The sequence below is a fragment of the Hevea brasiliensis genome, chromosome 10, assembly GCF_030052815.1.
Source record: "Hevea brasiliensis isolate MT/VB/25A 57/8 chromosome 10, ASM3005281v1, whole genome shotgun sequence".
NCBI classification, from domain to species: Eukaryota; Viridiplantae; Streptophyta; class Magnoliopsida; order Malpighiales; family Euphorbiaceae; genus Hevea; species Hevea brasiliensis.
In genome coordinates this window covers 15,574,960-15,593,273 of record NC_079502.1, presented here as the reverse complement: position 1 = coordinate 15,593,273, position 18,314 = coordinate 15,574,960, and the positions used below count along the sequence as shown (strand labels likewise).

General features: G+C 34.2%; 2 protein-coding genes and 3 non-coding genes across 5 annotated transcripts; 2 read left to right on the top strand and 3 right to left on the bottom strand.

The window, feature by feature from the left end:
- Positions 1 to 1,014: 1,014 nt before the first annotated feature.
- Positions 1,015 to 6,265, top strand: LOC110651735 (nucleobase-ascorbate transporter 1). The gene is made up of 14 exons (XM_021807123.2): positions 1,015 to 1,351; positions 1,993 to 2,090; positions 2,413 to 2,589; positions 3,061 to 3,161; positions 3,251 to 3,326; positions 3,822 to 3,881; positions 3,963 to 4,150; positions 4,245 to 4,341; positions 4,509 to 4,595; positions 4,793 to 4,851; positions 5,052 to 5,143; positions 5,229 to 5,306; positions 5,390 to 5,550; positions 5,851 to 6,265. Exons 1-14 carry the CDS (start codon positions 1,276 to 1,278, stop codon positions 6,061 to 6,063), a joined length of 1,563 nt encoding a protein of 520 aa, XP_021662815.1. The 5' UTR covers positions 1,015 to 1,275; the 3' UTR covers positions 6,064 to 6,265.
- Positions 6,266 to 6,448: 183 nt separating this feature from the next.
- On the bottom strand, positions 6,449 to 6,536 carry LOC131170144 (small nucleolar RNA snoR77Y). The gene has a single exon (XR_009141085.1). It is a non-coding gene; the product is annotated as a small nucleolar RNA snoR77Y (small nucleolar RNA).
- A 61-nt stretch (positions 6,537 to 6,597) lies between these two features.
- LOC131170154 (small nucleolar RNA snoR2/U65) lies at positions 6,598 to 6,745 on the bottom strand. The gene has a single exon (XR_009141095.1). It is a non-coding gene; the product is annotated as a small nucleolar RNA snoR2/U65 (small nucleolar RNA).
- A 181-nt stretch (positions 6,746 to 6,926) lies between these two features.
- On the bottom strand, positions 6,927 to 6,991 carry LOC131170155 (small nucleolar RNA U49). Its single transcript, XR_009141096.1, has one exon. It is a non-coding gene; the product is annotated as a small nucleolar RNA U49 (small nucleolar RNA).
- A 325-nt stretch (positions 6,992 to 7,316) lies between these two features.
- LOC110651736 (AUGMIN subunit 2) lies at positions 7,317 to 12,578 on the top strand. The gene is made up of 6 exons (XM_021807124.2): positions 7,317 to 7,561; positions 8,338 to 8,463; positions 8,649 to 8,753; positions 10,135 to 10,203; positions 11,147 to 11,260; positions 11,977 to 12,578. The coding sequence occupies exons 1-6, from the start codon at positions 7,439 to 7,441 to the stop codon at positions 12,340 to 12,342; spliced, it is 903 nt and encodes a 300-aa protein (XP_021662816.2). The 5' UTR covers positions 7,317 to 7,438; the 3' UTR covers positions 12,343 to 12,578.
- The last annotated feature ends 5,736 nt before the right edge of the window (positions 12,579 to 18,314 follow it).

Here is an 18,314-nt window from a genome sequence, read left to right as displayed (position 1 = left end):
GAAATCAGATCAAGGGACAGTGTTCAGTCCACTTCAACAGAAATTTTATGGAATCCACGGTCCCAATAGCTAGCTGTAAATTAACTATGAATTAAAGCTTCAAATTCTACGGGCATGGAGTTGTAAACTCCCAATCTAACTAGAAATTCAACTTGTCAAACACAGAAATACACTATCTAATCATAAATTTTTGTTAAAGGAAATTCATATATCACTCAAATATGATAAAAATTAGCAATGCAAGTAGATCAAAATGATGGAAAATTTTCATGTAAAGCTTGGACCACCATCAAATCTGCTCAAATACTTAAGATTTGAACGAAATTTGAATGAAATTTGAGAAAAATTTCAAAAATAGCTAGAAATAATGAGGCAGTTAGGGGAGATGAGAGATTCTTATCTTGAGAGGTTTGAAAATGAAAGTAACGTTCGAATCTGGAAAATGGGTTTGGGTTTGGGTTTTGTTGTGAGGGAATCGGATGTGTCATGATCTTCCTTGTAGAGAGAATGTTTGTGCCAGCCAACTCCGCACGCGCGTGAAATTCACCCTTTTACCATTCTACCCTTTCTCGCCCGATTTACTCACCACTTTGCTTCTCCTTGAGAAAATCATATGATCCTCACGTGACAACAGTATCATTTATTATAATGCTTATACATCAACACCACCATAGTTACTACACACCTGATCACAATAAAGATGGACTTTCATTTCATTACCTACCTACGTCGTCTCGTTTCCTCACTTTCCAATCTTTGGAATTTCTCGCAATCTGAGCTTTCTCGGCTTCTCGTCAATTTGAATGTCTTTGCAGTGGGTGGGCCACCTCCGCAGGAAAGAATAATTATCATACGTCACAAGATCTTATAATAAACGACAACGTTTTAGTACTGCTACGCCTCAGAGTCTTAATCAACGTTGATTTGACCGTTTGTTTAGAATGGTCTGGCCGGATGGCAATTGGATAGTTATGAGAGATGAGTAGGGGTGAATTTGGAATAGTGAAACTGATTTTGGAAGAAAGATGAGATAGAAAAGGAGGGTGGCTTACTGAAGGCAGAAGCCAGAAGACAAGCGTTTGCTGGTTTTTTCGGCTTTCCAAATTGTTCTCTTCCTTTTTCTCATTTTTATTTTTTCATTTTCCTTTACTTATCTTTTCTTTTGCTCTCACTTTATTTCTGCACTTTACTTTGTTCTTAGATCCTCCTCTTCTTCTTCTTCGTCTTCTTCTTCTTCTTCTTCATATCTCTCTCTATAACAGCAAAGGTTCAGTAATGGCAGACATTAGCCACCCTCCTATGGAGCAACTTCAAGACCTTGAGTACTGCATAGACTCTAACCCTCCTTGGGGTGCGTGCTTTCTATTTTTCTCTTTTTCTTTTTTTTTCTTTCATTTTTTTTTGGTTAACTAACTGTTTCAACTTGTTCATTCTTACAATCATCTATTTTCTTCGCTACCGTTGTTAGAGTACGCTTAGATGCTTTGTTTTCCTCTCAAATATGAGTTCAGGAACTGTCGCATTACGAACTCTAATACAGTAAAATAGACATCGAAAAGAAAAAAAAATTGAAGGAAAATAAAAGAAAAAGTACGTGTCACGGTATCAGTATGTATTGAGTGAGAAAGAGTGTGTTTGTGTGTATTTGTTTTTTTTTTTTTTTTCGGGATTTGGAAGTGGGTTTATGCCGAAATTGTGGGTGAGGAAATTTTGGAACGATCAACGTCTTGAACTAAACGAAATTAGATGCATTTAGTTTTTTGCCTGCCTAATTTCTCTGGTTCTTAAATTTTGAATTTTAATTTTTTTTTTAAAGCTTTGTTTGGCTACTGACAGAATATTCCTATGGTAAACGGAGGTTTATACGGTGTTTGAATCGATAAGATAACTCGCTATTTGTAAACAAGACTCGCTATTCGTAAACAAGTTTCTTTGAAGTATTAAATTTCCCATTGGTATTTATGTGCTAAGTTGTCCATTTTTTTTTTTCAGCTGAAACCATCATATTAGCATTTCAAAACTACATACTGATGTTGGGTACAAGTGTAATGATCCCTTCCTTGCTTGTTCCAGCAATGGGTGGCAGTGATGTAAGCTTGTTATCTGCTTATCTAACCATGTTTTTGTATTGAGCTTGCATGTTCATTCTTGTAGTTTAGGATGCTTGCATTTTAGTTTTTCACTTGAAATATTGCGTATTGTGGAACTGAAATATTCTACTACTCATCATGGATTGGTGCATGCAATATATGTATATGGATAGATTTTGGTCTAGAATACGTGCTAAGTGGAACTTGTAATTGTAGTATGGCTAGTTTTTGTTCTTGTTTGCAGAAGGTTCCTTGCATTTTCATTTTCCTCCCTTGTTCTTTCATTTTCTTCCTTTGACAATATCATTGTTCATGCAACCAGGGGGATAAAGCACGGGTGATTCAGACCCTGCTTTTTGTAGCTGGCATTAACACACTTCTGCAAGCACTTTTTGGAACAAGGTTGCCTACGGTTGTGGGAGGTTCATTTGCTTATGTCATTCCCATAGCTTATATTATAAGTGACACCTCATTGCAACAGATTACTGATCATCATGAAGTAAGTTTTCCAATCTTCTTCCTTATCTTTCTTCGTATAATATTGGGGAAGCATGTACTAAAAATTCATAAAAACTTTTACAACTTGGCCTTTGAATACCCAAAGAACTAATTGATGATCAATTTACATGTGGAAAGATCCATCAAGGTAAGTATTTTTCTTCAAAATTGTTGCCTCTATCCATATGGAGATATATTTTGGAAGGGCAAATTGACAAAGATTGGCATTTAAGTGGAAAATGTACGAGGAAGCAGTCACAAAGTCATATTAATGCCCAATGTCTTGTTAAATGGTTTCCAACCAAAATCCCTAAAGTCTTATTAAGGCATGCTATTAGGTTGTTTGTTATAATCTTGAACTATCACCTAGATGTTAAAGTTCAAGTCCCATTCCATTTTCAAAAGTTGTGCTCAGTAACTCTTTTATTTGATAGGGTATTGAAAGAGATCTTCCCATGTGATTGGTTTGCAGAGATTTATACAAACAATGCGGGCTATCCAGGGAGCTTTGATTGTAGCCTCAAGCATACAAATCATCCTGGGTTACAGCCAAGTTTGGGGACTCTTTTCACGGTACACTTCTAATGATTGGAAAACATGATTAAATGATTGCCTATTGAAATTTTCTTTCTTTCACTACTTAATTTTCTATTTATTTTCAGGTTTTTCAGTCCTCTTGGGATGGCACCTGTGGTTGGATTGGTTGGCTTGGGATTGTTTCAACGAGGATTTCCTGAAGTATGTATTTCTATGAAGCATCATAAATACTGTTTTCATTAGATATCAGTTGGGCTAACCCTTCAGATTGTCTTTCTTTTATGTTGCTTGCATGTATTGGAGCTAACTTCTCATTATAACTAATCATGGATCCCAACATTTAGGGAATCATTTTGTAGTTCATAAAATCAAGTGTCTCATCATTTCTCAATGGTTTGGAAGCTGATCGTAATTTTGAGCCATGGTTTCTTCTTAAGCCCGTTGACAAGTATAACATTCTGATGAAGTATGCTGTAAAATCATACTCTTAAATATCTGTGTCTTAATTTTTGTGCAGCATTTCCTTTCAACTAGAAATATCAAATGAAGAATGTTGTTGTTTGCTTAAATGTACCATGCATATCTAATTCATTGTGGTCACAGTAACTGATAGGCACTTACTTTCTCTTTTACTATCTTTCTGCCAGTTTCTTATAAAGTTTCACTTAGTATTCATCTTACAATATCATTTTTCAGTTGGGCAATTGCGTAGAAATTGGGTTACCAATGCTGTTGCTGGTTATTGGATTTTCACAAGTAAGTACTTCTTCCATAATCGGAAATTCTGACCAAAGGATTTTCCTTTTCCCTTTCTTAAGGTTGGATTTTGCATTGCAGTATCTAAAGCATGTGCGAATCTTAAGAGAACTGCCAATATTTGAACGATTTCCAGTGTTGATATGTGTTGCTATAGTCTGGATCTATTCCATTATTTTAACTGCAAGTGGAGCTTACAGGGGCAAGCCAAGTAGAACTCAACTAAGTTGCCGTACAGACAAAGCAAATCTTATATCTACTGCCCCATGGTGAATCAAAATATCAATTATGAACTTACATTTAAAAAAAAGAAAGTTTTATCATGTTTTTGTTTTCTGGAATTCATGTGTTATGCTACTTCAGGTTCAAGTTCCCATATCCTCTGCAGTGGGGCCCACCTACTTTTTCGGCAGGTCATTCATTTGCTATGATGTCCGCAGTTATCGTGTCTATGGTTGAGGTATATCTTAATCCTCTATAAGTGGCACTAGATTGTTATCTTCTTCACAGCATGCTATTTCATCCTTCAAATTTCTGATGCGAAGATTGTATGAGAAACTTTATAGATGATTAATAATTACTGTCTTTGACAAAGTCCCTACTCAATCTTAAATTTTGGTGCTGCAGTCAACTGGTGCATACAAGGCAGCATCTCGATTGGCTATTGCTACTCCACCTCCTGCATATGTATTGAGCCGAGGTATTGGCTGGCAGGTGAGCTGGTTTAAAATAATTATTTCTACTAGTAGATACACCTTCTTTACATTTTTCTAATCCGCACTGAATTAGACATAAACTAAACACTGAGAGCTTTAATCCTCCCTGGCCCTCCCCTTCTTTTCTTTTCTCCTTTTTCTTGAAATTGTTTGTTCGTTTTGAAGAGCTAACTGTTACATGTGTTGCTTTGGCAGGGCATTGCTGTACTGCTTGATGGTCTTTATGGAACAGGAACTGGTTCCACTGTTTCTGTGTAAGGCACACTTGAATGAGCTAACTATCGCAGCTTGTATCCCGTGTTTTTATTATATAACCTTAGTCTTTACTTGGGAATGGCATAGATGATTCATCTAAGGGTAATCCCATGTGGAGGTCATTGGTTTGAAACCTAGGCCGGAGAACTGAGAAAAATACATATAATCTGGGTCTTTACAGAAATCTCTGTTTTCTCAGGGAAAATGTAGGACTACTTGGACTAACTCGAGTTGGAAGTCGCAGAGTTGTTCAGATTTCTGCTGGCTTCATGATATTCTTCTCTATCTTAGGTTGGTGTTACTTGTAAACCATGAAGAATTTTGGGGCATGAGCTAAGTAGGAAAGTATTACATTTGCTCTGTCTTGTTTTAACAGGGAAATTTGGAGCTGTGTTCGCGTCAATACCTTTTCCAATTTTTGCTGCACTATACTGTGTTCTCTTTGGCCTTGTTGGTAAGTCTATTTATTTATTTATTTATTTCCTGAGTAATTATTTTCCTTTTATATCCTCGTGAACAAGTGCTTGCCTGTTTCAGCGTCAGTGGGACTATCATTTCTTCAATTCACAAACATGAATTCAATGAGAAACCTCATCATTACTGGGCTTTCTCTCTTCCTTGGGATTTCAGTTCCCCAGTTTTTCAATGAATATTGGAATCCCACCCGTCATGGTCTTGTTCATACCAATGCAGGATGGGTAAGTACAATCTACACCAACTGAAGTCTCCTGAGTTAATCTAATGTTAAATAATCACTGTTAAGTAAACACAAATTTATTGAAAATAGTAAGAGTATGTGTTCATTTTGGTTTTTGGCCATAAAGGAAAACATGGTATGCATGCACTTGAATCCTTCCAAAGAATTTTGTGTGTTTTTCTATTAGAATTACAATATTTTAAGTACTTTTAGGCGTTGAAATTCTAAAATTTTGTCAGTAAATTTATACCAGTGATGTTGGTTTCATTCTTAATGATGTTTAGATTTGGTCGGTTTGCAGTTCAATGCGTTTTTGAATACCATATTCTCATCTCCGGCGACAGTGGGTTTGATTGTTGCTGTGTTTCTTGACAACACATTAGAGGTAGAGAAATCGAAGAAAGATCGAGGGATGCCATGGTGGGTAAAGTTCAGAACATTTAGAGGAGATAACAGAAATGAGGAGTTCTACACTTTACCATTCAATCTCAACAGATTCTTCCCACCTACTTAGCAGAGACCAGTAGACAATCACCCAAAATCCCAAAGCTAATTTGATTTACTCTGCAGTTCAAATTCTATTAAAGCCATGGATGAATTGTCTGAAATTGTATATCCATGACCATTTGACGAATGTCTCGCCAATTTTTTTGTGAACAGCAAGGTCCAAAATTGTAGAGCGTTGCACAATAAGAATGAAATCACCTCTTCTGTAAGCTAATATTTTAGTAGACCCTTTAATATCATTTTATTGCTTGAATTAATGCAGAATCCAACCAAACTCACTCTCATCCCCGAGGATCATTGACAAATTAATCTTGAGATTGAAAAATTAAAATTTTTTATGATTTTTGTTCCATTAAATCCTAAAATAAAAAAAAAATCAAATTTAAACTAATTTGAAGCCACAGATCGCCAGTCTAAAATTGATATCAAGTTGAAATTCAGTCGGTAACTCCAACTAAATAAATAAATCCTCATTGGCTTTATATTTCTTGATACAACTTACATTTTTTAAAAATAATAAATTATATGCATATGTAATTAAAAATTTGGTCGCCGAAATCGGCCTCGCGGATCAACTGAAATCCGGATATACAGGTTCCTATCAGCAAGCGAAACATAAAATCGATTTCCGTCCAATCATAGCATCACCGGTCAACGCCTAGCGGCTACCGGCGACGTGGCATTGGACATTTCTTTTAAACAAATAACGAATTAATACCCCCAGAGACCCGTTTCAAATCACCCACACAACGCCGCATCGCAGCCCACATAATCCCGACCAATGAACAATCCAAGCAGAAGACGAATCCGATGAAGGAAACGAATGAGAAGGATTGTGATTAGTTGATGGAAAAAGTGGGTTTTGTGAATGTAGCCGCTGCTGATTAAGTCTCATACGGCACTTCCTATCTATTGGGATTTCTTCCTCATCGGAATATTTGAGACTGTTTTGCTTGTGAAAGAAAAGAATCTGTTACTAGAAAACACGAAATCGATTACAATTTTACCTGAGCCTGATGTATACAGAAGGAGAAGAGAGAGGTTTAGAGGATGTTTATGATATACAGAGAAGAGAAAAGAAGAGAATAGTAGCGTAACCCTAACCCCCTGCCGCCTTTTAGTTAGAGAATTGGGCCGTTGGTGTTTGATGATGAATCCAGTGGTTGGAAATGTTTCTGGCCCATGTGGATCCATATACCGCAGCAGGCAGGCCCTTTAAGCATGGGCTATGGCGGTCCATTGTTGGTTTGATTTGAAAATTAAAATTGCCGGCCAGAAACACAGTCGCTCCCTCCAGTTCGCCACCAACAGTAACAGTAACACCTGTTGCTTCTTATGAGAGCGCTTCAAAAGAGAGTTAAGGCCGCGTTTGGGTAAATCAAATGTCGATGGTAACTGACACTACCTGGGTCGGAAAAAAGCCTCTCAGACGCATAGGAGGCATGTCCGATGCCCTTTCCATCGCCGCCGATCTTGGATTTGCTGTTGCACCTCCTCCTTCTCAGGTACATCTCTCTCGCTCTCCCTTTGATTAAAATTCTCTGGATTTTTATGGATTTTGGCATTTTTCATCTTGACTGATTTCATTTTCTATTCAATTCTGCACCTACATTTATCTTTTTAGTGATTTTTGTTCCGATTTGACGGATTTAATGCGTACTTGCAAAATGAGAAGGTAAATTTATTCAAAATGCAAGCCCTGGAGTAGGTTTAGCAGAGAATTTTATGAATGGTCAAACAATGTGAAAATGGGTATAACAGTAGAGGCTAGGTTGTGAAAAGAAATCAGAATATGATATGACTCAATTTCCTTGTCTTAGTTCTGTTGATAGCTGTTTTGAATAAATTTGCTAAATTAGCACGCATCGTATCTTATGAAGCAAATACTACAAAATGTAATTTTAATTAGTTCTTGATGTTTATGATCATCTATGGCTTATCGTATACATTCTATCTTATGGACTTCCAAATTTAAAATCCTTATATATGTTTAGGTCAAAGCAATAGCCCATTCCCAATTTAAATCCATTCTGTAAAAAATTATTATCAACAAAGTTGTATTTGCTAAAGGCAATAGCAACATTACACTTTATTGATGATTTCTGAGTGTATTCTCTTTTGTGCATGCTGGGTCTACTTAGTGGCTTACTCACTCAGGAGATTACTAAAGTGCCATTACTGCAGATATGCAATAAACAGCTTTATTAATTATACATGTGTATTAGAGGATTTCTTGACCTCACCATTTTTGTATTTTTATTTTTTTTTAAATCCTGTTTAGGAAGAACTCCAGAACTTATCCACGACCACTGGAGAAAAAGGTGATGACTTGATTAAGGTTCTAAGAGAATTAACTACTGTACAAAGAGAAATAGCAGATCTACAAGTGGAACTTCAAGGTCGAAAGGTGAACTATCTTTGTTCGAGTTCCCCCTTATATCATTTTGCAATCTACATGAGGATTAAATTTGTAATTGTAACAAATGGTTTAGTTACAGCATGATGTTTATGTTGGCTGCAAAGATCCATTGCTATTTTGTTTATGATTTGGTACATTAAAGCCATTAATTGTCTTGTGTCATATAATTTTAGGATGACAAAAACGTGGCACATTTGACACATGTGAGTGAAATGGAAAAGAAGATTGAGACTTTGGCTAGGATTACTACTATACTGAAGGATGTCATTCAGAATAAGGTAAGTTGTTCATGTTCATTACTAAGTTGAAACAAGTTTATACTTTGAGCAATGAGAGGGAGTTGCATTTCAGAATATGTACAGCACAGCGATACATGCATATGCATAAATTTTTGTGAGCTTTCATGCTCATGCATGCTTTCAAATATGAAGAACTATATACTCTCAAGGAATTTTTATCCTCTATGATTTGTATACTCGATAAATTACTTGAGATATATAATAATGTTCTAACTTCTAAGTTATTCTCAAAATTGTGGGTTCATTGCTATCTATTAGGGAATATCTAATTCGTAGCAAAACTCATTTCTTCTAGACAATTTTGACTATTATGCCCCCTTTTCTGTTTGGCGCCACATTTCATGGGGAAGGATGGCAGCAGAAGTTGCTATGTCTAAGAAACATTTTGAGGGAAAAGATTAAGATCAAGGCTCCATTTGTTTCACCAAAGTGGAAAATGTTTTTCCAAGAAAAATATTTTATGAGAAAATAAATTATTGTCCATTGTTTGACTGCAATGTTGAAAAAGCAAAGGAAATTTATTTTCTACTTTTGGAGTCCTCCTGAAAATGTTAATTTTCTTTCAATTTATGCTACAAAAATGTTGGGAGTATTAAAAACATCATTGTTTACCCTTTATTGTTAAACATGAGATAAAAATACCTAAAAATGGTCAATTGTGGCAATCATCACCTGTAGCTGATGATCGGTGGTGGTCACTGGTGGTCAAAGATAATCGATAGTGGCCTGTAGACTAATAGGTATTTGTTTATGTAATGCATCTATTAGTGTCTTCACACTTTAATAAGTTTGTCAAATTTCATAAAATGATTTCTCTTGAAAATGGCTTGGTCTTCTCTTTGACCCAAAAAATATTGTCCATTGCCAATTTTTTCCTAAGTGTCCCAAATGCCAAGAAATGAGGAAAATGTTTTTCAGGAAAATATTTTCCGTGAAACAAAGGAAGCTCAAGTTTACTTTGATTTTCCGTTGTTTTGCTAAGGAACAGCTATTAATGGGTTAACTTTATTTACTTTTCTGCTGGAATATATTTCAAATTGCATTGGCTAAGCCTATTCATGGACTTCAAACCTAAAGAGAGATTTTTGAAAGTGCTTCTTGGGGGAAGTTCTTAATAACTTATTTGAGGCATCTATCCTGGAGGGTTCCTATTGTAGTCAGGAACTTGGATGATGGTGTACATTGGACTAGTTTCATTTTTCTAGTCAAATAATGGGTTAATTTTGTGCTTCAATGTATTTTTTTTGCTGAAAACTTCTTGTCTAAGCATTAGACCTTCCTTATCCATTGTTTTTTTTTTTTGAATTCCATTTGTAATAATTGATGATCTTCTGTATTTTTTTTTTCACAATATTTACAGGACCGTATTATAGCTCGTCTTCAACAACCATATTCACTGGATTGTATTCCAGTTGAAGCAGAATATCAGGTTGTTTGTCCACTTATAATGCACTTTTGAGTAAGCTTTATAGGATTTTATATGTTATTTCATTTTACACTGTATACATTGTTTTTAGTGCAGTGATCAACACTATGAGTTGAGTTTTGTGTGTGTGTGTGTGTGTGTGTGTGTTGTGTTTGGTGTTCATGTTCTCAACTGATATCCTGACTGATGATTTATGGCGTCCAAATGAAAAGTTTTTGACCATGATCTTTTAATCAAAGGCTAAAAGGAATGGTTGTTCTTAGCCAGTAATTAATAATCATAGATCACCTCCAACCAAGAATGATTGAGAAGCATAGTCATGGTTCGCATCCAACTGGAGATGGTTGCAATCTGACTTTCTTAAGTATGATATTTATGTTACTTTTATGTCCTACATGAATTTTTTTTTTATCATAGATCAACTGAATTGTGAATTCCTAATCTAATAGCTGTTAGAAAATATAATAAAATTAAATTGGGATTCAAATCTTCAATTATGTAGGTAAGATGTAATTTCTTTGCTGAATGAAATTAAAGTCCCCCAGCTTCCATTGCTGCATTACACGAGAACTCCTCTTCTGCATGTTTACTGCCTTATGATTTGATTGGGCTTATAGTTCTAGGTCAAACAGTATTTGTGAAGTGATAGAATGTTACCGAAAGGCTTCCTATCTGTGTAAAATGAGGGAAGAAAAGTTAGCAAAGACAGCATGCACGTATTTTTTAGTTGAGGCCTTAAGATTTGGTCCATCAAAGATTCATATCTTAAATTAAGCTGCTATTGTTGATGAATTATAAATTAATCAAAATACTGCAAAAACTGAGTTTTTAGTTTACTCTTGAATTTTAAGTCTTCAATTCTGGGCTATTGAATGGTTATTTTGTTTTTACCTTGGTCGTTTGCATTTATTCTCTCAACAAATGTGCTACCTCGGGGTCCATGCAGAAACAATTTTCAGAATTACTGATGAAAGCTGCAAGTGATTATGGTGCCTTAACAGCATCTGTTGCAGATTTCCAGTGGAGTCAGAACTTTAAGGAGTCTCCTTCAGCATGGGGGGTATGCTTATGGAAACATTAATGCAGTACTTTGCATTTATTTATTTATTCTTACTTTTGTTGTAGTTGTTTCTTACAGGCTCTGAGCACATGTTTTATGCTGTTCTCAGGTTTTTTGCCATATTTCTTCTTTCATCAGAATTTCTTTTTTTTTTTTTTAAATATTATTGAAATTCACCATATCACTTTGAGTTGTTATGTTTATGAGATGTGGAAGGAATTGATATCCTTGAGAAACTGCCTAGATATGAAATTATTGCATTTTGTTGTCAATAGCTTTTGAATGCAAAATTAATTGTTTAACATAGAGTCGTACTACTTCCACAGGAAAAGAGGTGGGCAATTACATTAATGGAAAAATTGAAATTTAAACAATATTCATTAGGATGAGAATTTGGTTGGTTCAGTCTATTTGGTTTGAAATTTAGCGAAACTGAATAAGCCAAGTTTTTGGTTTGGTTTGGTTTTTAAACTCTAGCAACTCCATCTCCTTTATCTTATCAATAATTATAAAAAAAAAATAATAATAATAATAATAAAAAAATGACCAACTACATGTCATGAAAATATCTTATTATATTACTTGGTTGCTATGTGATATCAAACTTTGTCTAATGGCAGAGTGGCCATGTTTCTTGAAACAACTAGAGTATATGCAACACATCAGGGAATGTGTTGCCTCACATTTTCATTTTCTTTTTGGTTATTTTCATGCAGGAAATGCTACGTCCTATACCTGTTGCTTTAGCATCCTGTACCCGATTCTTTGAAGCAATGTCTGCCATGAGAGAATCATTTGCTACACTCCAAAATTTGAAAGTCGGCCATTTAGTTTCCCCTTTGCCAGAAACACCAGGAAATAATCCTTCTCATAGACTACTAAGAGATTCAGACTGTGTGACTCCTCCTTGGAGAAATGAATCTAGTTTTGATGACTTAGCAGCCAAAAGCCTAAGGAAACAAGAACTCGAGAGGCAAGAAGCGGGTGATGAAAGTAATGAAATGAGCGACTTTAATCAAGTTGATGGCACGAGTGATAGCAGATTGTCTTGGCCTCCATCAGTTAAAAAGAGTGGTACATAGAGAAAAGACCATGCGTCATTCAAATTATGTTTTCCTTAGAATGAATATTGTGTAAAATATTTTCATTTCAATGAAATTGTTCTTGATCTTGCATTAGAAGTCAAATATACATAGAATTCTTCATTCACTTGTCACTTGTGCAGTTAATGCAACTCGCGAAAATTCTTGTATTTGGTATAGACATCGTTTATTGTATGTTCAATATTGATGTTTTTCAGGCAAAGTTATTTTATACACTTGCTTTGTTATAATTTAATTTATTCTTATTATTTATTCACTTTTCATTGCTTCTTATGATATTGATGTGAACTTGTGCTTTAACAGAATTAAATAGAGAAAAAATATTCATATAATCAATTTTAACTAATTTTGGATTAAAACTTAGTTGTTTTTTTTTATTGCTTCTTGTAAAATCAAGGCCAAGAAAAACCATAAGGGTGCTTTTTTTTTTCTTTTTAATTATAATAAAAGGGTTTATGAATCAACTTTATCTTTTCAATTAGGTCTTAGGCAAACCATCTACTTGTCATATGTTGTCAAGCTTTTTCTTCTTTGTTTTTTTTATTTTTCTTTTAATATAATATATAGGAATGTTGTAGACAATTTATTATTATTTATCAATTAGGGATAACTTAATTGGTCTTTTTTTTATATTTAAGGTATAAAAAACTGAAAGATCTTGAATTCGAGCTTTTATATCTATCTATTTTAAAATTATTTATTTTTATAATAAAAAAAAAAAAATGTTTACAGTCCACCATGCAATTCATCATTTCATCAATTGTTGTTCAGCCTATTGTGCCAAAGCAATGAACAAACTTAGATTACCTCATTCAAGTTCAACTATAGATTTGCTTGATTTCTGGTTGCTTAGACCCTATTAATGACATTGAATTTTAGGAACAAAAATGCTACAAAACTCAAATTGAGCTAGCTCAAAATGGCATATTAGTAATTAAATTGAAATTCATTACCATTTTACCCTTTTAAGATATGAGTCATTTATGATGACTTGTGAGCCATTTAGCTCATTTATAAGTCACTTGACTATAAAATCTCTTTATTTAATATCTACTCACCAAACAACATTTTTCAATGTCAAATTAAGATGTTAGCAGTTTTTGGAACTCTAAAAATTAATGCTATGGGAAATATATAAATTTAGAGATATTGTATACTATAAGTTATTACATATAATATATTTGTTATAAGATAAGATATATTGATTTTTAATGATAAGTTATACTGTAAGTTATATTTATTTTTTTTAACTTGAAATATGATATAAATTTGATATATATTAATTGAAATGAAGTAAATAGCATTTCAAAAATAAAATTAAATATTATAACAATAAATATTGATATTAAAGTAAGTATCATATTAAAATTGGTTTGAAATTTGATAGTGGTGTTAGAGTGATAATGATGGCGGTGGTTGATGTAACACCCCAAAATTTTAATTTTTATGAGCATTTTAGTATTTTAATTTTATTTAAATTTTAGGAATTTTTTTGAGATTTTTCGGATTTTAAAAATCGGGTTCGATTTTCCGAAAATATAAATTTTGATGAATTTTAAAAATTTATTTAAAGACCACGTAGCAAAACTAAAAATATATTTGGAGTCTACGTATTTTTCTGAGTTTTCTAGAAATTTTTCGAAATTTTTGGACCTCGTTTTCGGTCCCGAGGCAGAGTAAAAATTCAAAATTTTATATTTCGAATCGAACCGGTCGAATCGAACCGGACCGGATCGGACCGGTCGAATCGGACCGGTCTTCTTCCCTTTTTCTTCCTCCCGCGCGCGACGTTCCCTCTCCCTTTTCTCTCTCTTTTCTCTCTCCTCCCCTCCCCTGCCGCCGGCCAGCCGCCTCCCCTGCGTCCCCACCTCGCCGGCGCCGCCTCCCGGTATCCCGGTAGGCCGTGCGCCCCAAGCGGCCGAAACGCCCCTCCCTGCGCGGCGCTTTCCCGGCCAAAATCCGGCCGATCCGGCCACCAATTGGACCGGGTCTTGTGTCTAAAATCATCTACTCGGCGAGAGCTTTCCATAGACACCAAGAACGCCGAAATCCATCGAGCGGTTTGTCCAATTTTTGCTCGGGAAGTTTTTAGCCCATTTCGACTTTTGGGCTAGATTTCTCGAAAACCGTGAATCCCACGAGAAAACCGAGGCTACCAGCACGCTCCACTCGTCGAGAGCTTCGCAACGACATAAATTTCGAATTTTTCCGACACCGTTTTTCGGTGGGTCCCACGGAACTTCGCAGTGTTTTTCCGAGCATTAAATGAGCTTAGAAAATTCTGAAAAATTTATGTACTAACCCCCGTGTTATGGGCTTCGTGTAGGTATCCTCAATTCGCGGAAATTCGACAGTTGACCGGGTCTGTGAATTTCCGGCCAGACAGACCCGTTACCGGAAAAGTCTCCGAATTGGACCGAGGTTTTGGCTACCCCCCCATTGTCAGACGTCCCGAGTGCGTCCCCGAAGTCGGAATCGGCAAAGGTAAACCCGAACCTTGCTTTTTCGTAATTTTCTAGTGCTTAAATAGGATTAAAAATCCATAAAATATTCGTGGTAGCTTAGAAAATTACGATTCTTTTTGCAATAGCTTAGTAATATTGCTAAGGACCGCGGGGCAAAGTTTTATAATTTTTAGAGCTTGTTTGGGCAGTTTTTGCAAAAATGATCAATAATAAGGACTAAATTGAAATTTTGCGTATTGTGATGGATGACTGATTTGATGGGCCCAGGAGGGGCTGTGTGATATGATTGAACTGTGGATATATGGATTGTGAATATAGAAGTGTGATTTGAACCATTTTGCAGGTTGGGTAGGTCCTAGGTATAGGGGAGACTCTGTCAGATTTTCGGCACGACTTAGGACGTATTGGTCTTTTTCTTTATTTGTATTGAGTCAAATTTATTAAATGATTGTAATAAAATTGTCAGGTGAGCCGGGACAGCCTTCTTCCTCCGCCCAGCCGCCTCAGTGACCATCGTCAAGTCTGTGAGTAGAATATTAATTTTAATTGTAATTTCGATATTATTATATGTTCAAGCATGCCCATGCATCACTTATATGCATATATTTATGTAGTTAAACTCTAGGCACGATTTATGTTGCATTCATAACTGTTGATGTGCCATGGATGTTGTTGTGGTAATTTGGAGCAGTGTGCGTGCGTTGTCTTGTTTGTGATTTGGTGTGGAATATGGACAGGTCGGGGTAGTCACGTCTTGAGTAATTATTGGGACCCGATCCTTCGAGGGTAGTCACGGCTTAAGTAATTATTTGGGACCCTCGATTTGGTTATTAAGTGGAAGTCCGAGCTTGAGTAATTACCGGCACCGAGTTGGATTTAAGAGAGCTGTATAGGGGATCAGCTCCCATATGTTATGATTGATACTACAGGGTGTGTGAGTGCTCCAAATTACCTTTTTGATGCTATGATGTGAATTTATTGCTGATGTTGCACTTCATTCCACAAGTTGCAATAGTTTTAGATAGTTATAGAGATTATGGTTAAAATTGATATTTTACTCTCTGAGTCGAACGCTCACTCCTGTTCAAAAAATTTTACAGGCCACAGGAGGATATTTTTTGAGGTTAACTTGCTTTCTCCCTCGCAGGTCAATTATTACTGTTTGTATAAACTTGTTAAATCTTAGAATTTCCGCATGTGTTAGAAATGTTTATTTGATTTGGGTCTGTAAACTAAATTATTATTTTGGGACCTGTAAACTTAATATGCTATGCATGTTTGATGGATTGGATGAGGGAGCTAAGCTCCCATTTATTTTTATGTTGATGAGTATGTGGAGGGTGAGCTGAGCTCCCCAAATGACTATATATTGTGTTTACAGGTCGGGTGAGTCAAAAACTCCCCGTTGGAAAGTCCATTTTTATGGCCGGACTCTGTCCGTTTGTTTTCTTGAAATTGGGCCCAAATGGGCCTTAGAATTGGGTAAATGAACAGCTAGGCTTACTACGGGCCTCGGGAGCTTTAGGCTGGCCCAGGTCCTAGTGCCGGTCCGGCCCATAGGTTGGGTCGTGACAGTTGATTAGTGTAGGTAGGGTGACGGTCAAACTAGTTATATTTATATTTTTTTTTCAGTATATAAAATATTAAAATATGATATAAATTTCACTATATATATTTTAAATCATATATACTCCATAAACACTTAAATCACTACAGTTTACAATCACCACTATTATCGTTATTTAAATCATTTACTTACAAATTATATGAATATAGGTAGATATAAATGTAAAAATAAATATTATTTGACATGATATACACTTTTAACAAATAAAATTTATATTTTCGAAAAAAATATTATATATATATATATACAAACATACACATTAGAGCTTGTATAATATATATATTTCATGCAATAAAATGTTGGATGAGGGCAAGTAGCTTGATTGACATAGAAACATGCATTTCAGCGTGGTTCAAGGTTTGAGCCCTCTCTATATTAGATATTATTTTTTTTCATTTATAAGTACACCTAACACAATACGTTCTTTATATATGTATATATATATATTTGTTGATTTGAAAAGTGGATGAGGGTTAATAGCCCGATTGCACATGCTCCCAAGTATAAGGTAGAGGGTTAAGGGTTCAAATCTTTCCTTTGCCATTTTTTTTTATTTATGATTCTTTATAATTATATTCATTAAAAAATATAATATTAAACTGTAATAATTGAAAATATTTTTAAACCCTAATTAACACTTTTCCTTAAAATTATAATATAACAAATGTTTAGATTTAAAATTATAAGATATATATAAATCATTTACTTATATACATCTAGTTTTATACTATTAACATCACTTCAATACTATTAGAATAATCACCTATACAATGATCAATAGTTAAATCAGCACTACTGCTATAATCACCACGTATACAATATTACCACTATTATTATCATTAAATCATTGTTTTTAATTTAAATATAGAGGGAAATAGTCAAAGATATTTAGAGAATGATAGAAATAAAATGAATTATAGATAGAGATATTAAGATTATCATATACATATAAAGATAAATAGAGGGAGAGAGAGATATATAGAAATGCATAAATCAATATATGTGTTAATTTCAAAATCAACAAATATATTGATTTATATATTTCTATATATCATATATATAAAGATAAATAGAGGAAGAGAGAGATAAAGATGTGGAGAGAAATATATAGAAATGCATAAATTAATATGTGTTGATTTATTGATTTATGCATTTCTATATATCTCTTTCTACATCTTTATCTCTCCCTCTATTTATTTTTAAATATATGATAATCTTAATATATCTATCTATAACTCATTTTATTTCTATCATTCTCTAAATATCTTTGACTATCTCCCTCTATATTTAAATTAAAAGCAATAATTTAATGATGATAATGGTGGTAATATTGCACACATGGTGATTATAGCGATGGTGCTGATTTAACTATTGATAGTTGTATATGTGACTATTCTAATAGTAGTGAAGTATTGTTAATACTATAAAACTAGGTGTATATAAGTAAATTATATATATATATATATATATATATATATATATATATATATATATATATATATATATATATATATATATATATCTTATAATTTTAAATTTAAATATTTGTTATATTATAATTTTAAGGAAAAGTGTTAATTAGGGTTTAAAAATACTTCTAATTATTATAGTTTAATATTATATTTTTTAATGAAAAGAATTATAAAGAATCACAAAAGAGAAAAAAAAAAAAAAAGGACAAATGAAGGATTCGAATCCTAAACCCTCTACCTTATGCTTGGGAGCATGTACCAATCGGACTATTAGCTCTCATCCGATAAATTTTTGTACACACACACACACACACAAGAGTTATTTCAAAATCAACACATATTGATTTATACATTTCTATATATCTCTCTCCCTCTATTTATCTTTAT

Excerpts from the sequence above, each read along its gene's own strand:
- LOC110651735 (XM_021807123.2), top strand. The coding sequence starts at position 1,276 with ATGGCAGACATTAGCCACCCTCCTATGGAGCAACTTCAAGACCTTGAG. Across the intron at positions 2,590-3,060 it reads AGATTACTGATCATCATGAA|AGATTTATACAAACAATGCG; the intron begins GTAAGTTTTCCA and ends ATTGGTTTGCAG. Across the intron at positions 4,342-4,508 it reads TTATCGTGTCTATGGTTGAG|TCAACTGGTGCATACAAGGC; the intron begins GTATATCTTAAT and ends TTGGTGCTGCAG.
- LOC110651736 (XM_021807124.2), top strand. The coding sequence starts at position 7,439 with ATGTCGATGGTAACTGACACTACCTGGGTCGGAAAAAAGCCTCTCAGA. Across the intron at positions 7,562-8,337 it reads TTGCACCTCCTCCTTCTCAG|GAAGAACTCCAGAACTTATC; the intron begins GTACATCTCTCT and ends AATCCTGTTTAG. Across the intron at positions 10,204-11,146 it reads CAGTTGAAGCAGAATATCAG|AAACAATTTTCAGAATTACT; the intron begins GTTGTTTGTCCA and ends GGGTCCATGCAG.